Source organism: Leptonotus elevatus, chromosome 13 (assembly GCF_054856555.1).
Source record: "Leptonotus elevatus isolate MCC_2025b chromosome 13, RoL_Lele_1.0, whole genome shotgun sequence".
Classification (NCBI taxonomy): domain Eukaryota; kingdom Metazoa; phylum Chordata; class Actinopteri; order Syngnathiformes; family Syngnathidae; genus Leptonotus; species Leptonotus elevatus.
Genome location: NC_141251.1, coordinates 20,506,011 through 20,511,165, shown reverse-complemented (window position 1 = coordinate 20,511,165; position 5,155 = coordinate 20,506,011). Strand labels below are relative to the sequence as shown.

The window sequence follows — 5,155 nt, the reverse complement described above, 5'->3', positions numbered from 1 at the left end:
AAAATATCTGCCTCAAATAAAAACCAAATATCAAAATTTATAGAACCATGGTCTACGTATATAGAATATTTTAACCTAAATCTGGTTACTTAATTCTGCCTGTTAGCGAGAGCCACCGCATCGCGATAACTTACATTGATGTTTCTGTATTTGGCAATTTGTAACTAATGGTTGTGTTTTTATAGTCAGCAACCCAGCTGCTGCCAACAGGATCGAGCAGATTCGCCTCCAATGGGCACTAAGGGTTAATATTCGGATTCACGGCATGCCAGTGGGTTAATTCTATAGGTGCTGCCCCCCCTGGCTGGGCGTGGGCGGGTCTGCCCCTCTGATGGCTGCTGGGTGGCGGCTGCGTCTTGGCCGTTCCCTGGGTCTCTTGGGGGGTGCTGCATTGCGGGGGTGTCGGGGTGTGGTGCCATCGGTTGGGGCAGACCGCAGTATAGAGCATTGCTGCGGTCCCCTGTCCGTGTCCCCGCCGCGCCCCCCCCCCCCTCCCCCTATTTTTTTTTTTAATGCACCACATACACTCACTGACATGCCTGGGAGGCGGGTGTACGGAGCGTGTGGATATCATTTCCCTCTGCTCCGGTTCACCAGCTCCTAATTTTAATGCACTACACACACACACTTGTATATACACTGGGTGGGGTCACATTCAAGGTTTAGGGGTAGAGTTCGCCAGTCGGCGAGCTTGCGGACTCAGTAACAGGGGTTAGCTTTCACTAAGAACGCTGGAGTGACAACCGGGGCCTTTCCCCGCTGGGCCTGGGGTTCGGGGGTGCCGACCGTCCTCCGGTGCCCTCATCTCCCCTTCTGCCCCCGGTGTTCCGTCCCTCCACGCGGCGGGGGGTGGGGTGGGGTGGGCGCGGGTACCCTCTCCGCTCCGCTGTCCGGCCCCTCTTCGGCGCCGATGCCTGGGTGCGGGGGGTCCCCGGGAGCTGGGGGTCGGGGGGCTGCCGGTTGGTGGGGGTGGGGGTCGTGGGGGGAGCGGGGGCTGTGGACCGGTGGGGTGCCTGGCGGGCCTGCAGTGCCCCGTCCTGCGGCGTTGGGTTGGGGGCGCGGGCCGTGTTGGGGTGGGGGGCGCTCCTGCTCCTGGGTTTGCTCTCCGGCCGGTGGCCCTGGCGGGTCCGGGGGTCGTCCTTTGGTGCTGCCGCGGCCTGGGGGGCCCTGAGGTGCTGCTGTCCTGGCAGGGGTCGACGGCTCCCCTCTTTGGTGGAGATTTTCATGCATGCCAGATCCACCACACCAGCATCTATCGAAACAGACACAATCTGCTTCTTCCTGAGGTCATTGAATCGGTGGAGGCTGGTGTCTGTGGATCTCACTCTGCTTCGTCTGTCCTTCTTTCCTTTCCTCAGTCTCTCCTTTGGTCTCTTGAGGTCTCCCTGATTTGTTGGAATTTAGATGTTTCTGGGGTTGGTGAAGGACTCTGGTTGGTGGCCCGGTGGGTGGTGTCTGGTCGGTGCTAGATTTCACTTTCCTTTCTTTTCTTTGGTCCTTCCTCGGGTCTCTTGACGGCGGTGTTCGGTTTAGGTGAACGGTATGGGATTTTTTAATACGTTTTTGGTGAACTAACGAATACACACACTCGCACGCACGCACGCACATACACATACTCACCCACATACAAAATAAAAAACAAAAAACAAAGGACTCAATAGTAACACATTGATAAGATTAATAATATCAATAAAAAAGTCAAGACTCCTGCAACATTGAATCACAATGACAAAATGCAACAAATTCCACTTTTCATTTTATTTAAAGAAAATGTATTTATCAATTTAAAACAATCTTCTATTATTTGAAAAATTGTCCCAAAAAGATAAACCTCTCTCTCTCTCTTTTTTTTTTAATGCACAAATTATATACAGCAAATATTGCCACAAGGTTGTTGTTTTTTTAATCATAAAAATGCATGATAAAAAATAAATAAAAGCAACTCATACTTTTGTTAAATAAAAGTAAATCTACTTTTACAATCAAAATGTTTTTTTTCTCTATTTATTTTAGAAACTAATGCCTCTTTTTACTTCTACAAAATACAAATATCGACACCTTTTTAAAATAATCGCCTGTCATTTTTTCCAGATTTTTTTTGGAAACACACAAAAAAAAAACATTTGCATCATGAGGAGATGATTTAGGCAAAAAAATATTTTTTTGCAAAAAAATGACTTGGGTGATTGTTTTAAGAGGGTGACAATATATATATATATATATATATATATATATATATATATATATATATATATATATATATTTATTTATTTGATTAAATCAGCTAACGCTTCTTTTTCCTATGATTATTTTTTACTATTATAAATGAATGAACTAATACTTTTTTTAAACAAGCAATGCCCATCTATTTGGAAAATTGTCTGTATGAACTTGTAAACGGAAATCAGGAAAACATCTGATGGGTAAAGTCAACATTTAAACTGCAAGCCTAATTAAAATGCAAACCATCACATCTGAATAATGGAACAAGGTCAGTGACAGCAAGACTGATTTTTCTTTGTTGATGTTTTTTTAACCTTGAATGTCATTAACTTCCTTTGTAAAAACATGCTCAAGAAGCATTGTCGCTAAACCGAAGCTAGGGGGCGCTATAGCCCCTTCACAAATGTGTGTAACTCCAGTTAATCTCCTCCAGCATTTCATTTGATATTTTAGAATACATTTACAAACCATTTTCCAGTAGCCCCTAAAGCCCTCTTTTAGTATCGGCAGAGAAAAACAATGCTGGAGCCATGCCTGTGCTCAAGTGAGAACATGTGCACTAACTTACTTACCTAAGGCCCAAGGTGGTAGAATCTCCAGATAGGTCTCATTGGACTGGATGGCATGCATGTACATGACATGAATCATATACTCGGCGATGCACCACCACATCAGGATTCGTGCCAAACGAAGCAACAGGTAACGAGCACCCGGTCTCTTCCGGTCGTTCTGCTCCGCGGCCTTCTGCATCTGCAAAGCAACCCCTCAACTTCCATGAAGCGAACACACTACAAAATTACACATTCTTACAGGCAAAAGACTTTCTGTTCCTCACCTGCTCCACGTAGTCATTATACGTGACAACAGGTCCGTTGTAGAAGAAAGGATGGTAGAACGTGTATGACAACAGCCAGCTCAGCTGCAGGACGGCGCCGCCATGGATCGCTGGGCGCCTGCAGTACTCCAAATTGAAGCTGATGAGACGAAGAGTGTTCACGGCCACACTGAAGAGCAGCAGGTAGTGCTCCTCTTCATGCTTGTACCAGCCTCTCTACAGGAAATTCAGAGGGGGAAAGTTTGGATAGATATCCTCTTAACTAACAGTCTATAAAGTTGGATAATTTCTTGTTTATTAAAATATATTAAATTATGTATTGTTAGATTATTGAATTCAATTAATACATGTAAAATGTATTATTTAAAATGAAAACATTTTTGGATTTTTTTTTTCCACAAAAAAAAACACATTTCACGTAAACCACTTTGATCAATCAAAAAGTAGACAAGCCAATTTGCCTTGGTCTCTTCTACCCTCTTGTGGTCATTAAATGTAGTGTCTCCAGTTGACACTAATTATAGTCATTAAAAGCACCATACATCCAAATGTATACATTGTGTTTGCATTTAGGAGGTCAGCCCACCTGAATGTCCTGAAGTGGTCGGACATGAAGAGTGCAGAGGAGCAAAAGGTTGCAGGTCCAACACAGAGCAGGCCTTCTAAGCTGTGCCACAGAGAAAGACAAAGCCACATGGAGAAGTAACACAGCCACGCCTCTGAGTCCCAACACGCTGCAGGCTGCAGCGAGGCCGTAAACTGTGAGCGCCGCAACCTGAAACTGTTAACACAAGGTCCAAAAATAACTGAACATGACATAATAAGCATTTTTCACAATTTAAATTCCATACAACTGAAGCAAAAATGTGGCAAAAACGGTTCAATTCTTTACATATTATATCATTACATTACTGTATGTTTTCATCAAGTACAATATTTTAAAGTGCTATTTTTCTTATTAAAAAATACCGTTTTGGCTTGTTTGGTGATTTTTAAATGAATTAGAAAAATTCACACACAAAAAATTGTGCAGCTCTCTTACATACACATTTTCAAAAATCGGCACCTCACAAAATAGTTACATATGTAATTTCACACTTGGTGGTGGGAAGGGACTCCAGAGTCCCAATTATTCGTATTAAAAAGTCACCTATTATGTCCTCTTTAATCACTCATGAGAGATTTTGTGTGATATGGGTTGATTCCAACCTGTGGGTAAAAGATGCTGCACAATCTAGATATGACTGCATGTCCAGCCAGAGTCCACAGCAAAGACTTCTTAGCCCACTCGGTCCAGAAGGTCCACTCGAAGTCTGACACATCCTGACCAAAAAAACAATAACAATATACTATCACAAGCCTTTAAATCACATTGAAAAGAAAGTCAGAGAGCGGAAATGCAAGCCAGGAGCCATGTTATTGTTATTGTTATGTATAGGCGCATATTAATAAGTTTGAATATGGTAGAGAAGTTTGTTTATTTTGTACTATTTTGTACAGGTTATGGGTCACATCAATTGCGGAAAATGATTTGAATTTGTTTATCTTGGTCTCATTTTTTATAACACAAAACTGTGGCATTTTAAAGGGGTTTTGCGGTATGCACAAAGTTGCTATTTTTTGCCACAGTGACTGCAGACACTGCAAGTTAATGGAACTTTCAAGGTAGTGGTCAACATTTTCAAAACATACTTTCTTGAACCCCTTAAAAAGGCCTCTTTCCAGTTGAAATTCTCTACGTAGGCCCGCTTCATGCTCTGAAACACAAGAGCCAGAAAAACTGTATTTCCCAAACTTTGCCAACAAGCTACGGCAAATACAATTATTCTCCTACCTTTTGAGAACGAGTGAAGTTCATAAAAAGAGTACAAATGGGAGCCAAAGGACAACAGCCAGTAGACAAGGAGCTCAGTCCGTGGCAGTGGCGCTGACTGGACGGATGTCATCTGGTCGAAATCTATGCGCTATAGTGGGCCTGTGAAATTATTATGAAAATACAATAACGAAGGGCTACATGATGTTTAACAGCCCTCACATAGTCTTATTTAGGTAAAACATAAACAAAAACTTCCCTAACTTATGCTAATTGTTTCTAAT

The 5,155-nt window shown here is 43.0% G+C and overlaps 1 protein-coding gene across 4 annotated transcripts in view; it reads right to left on the bottom strand.

Annotated features, from left to right (window-relative positions):
- hhat (hedgehog acyltransferase) overlaps positions 1–5,155 on the bottom strand; it is a 31,520-nt gene that overhangs the window by 25,970 nt on the left and 395 nt on the right. For 3 of the 4 annotated variants that reach the window (XM_086093468.1, XM_086093465.1, XM_086093466.1), the window contains exons 2-7: positions 4,893–5,033; positions 4,751–4,815; positions 4,268–4,381; positions 3,645–3,839; positions 3,059–3,274; positions 2,796–2,973 (exon numbers count right to left, since the gene is read on the bottom strand). In XM_086093468.1, coding sequence (XP_085949594.1) covers positions 2,796–2,973; positions 3,059–3,274; positions 3,645–3,839; positions 4,268–4,381; positions 4,751–4,815; positions 4,893–5,004 — 880 coding nt within the window. In that variant the 5' untranslated portion in view covers positions 5,005–5,033. The remainder of the gene's footprint in view (positions 1–2,795; positions 2,974–3,058; positions 3,275–3,644; positions 3,840–4,267; positions 4,382–4,750; positions 4,816–4,892; positions 5,034–5,155) is intronic. The other variant, XM_086093467.1, reaches the window with a different exon arrangement.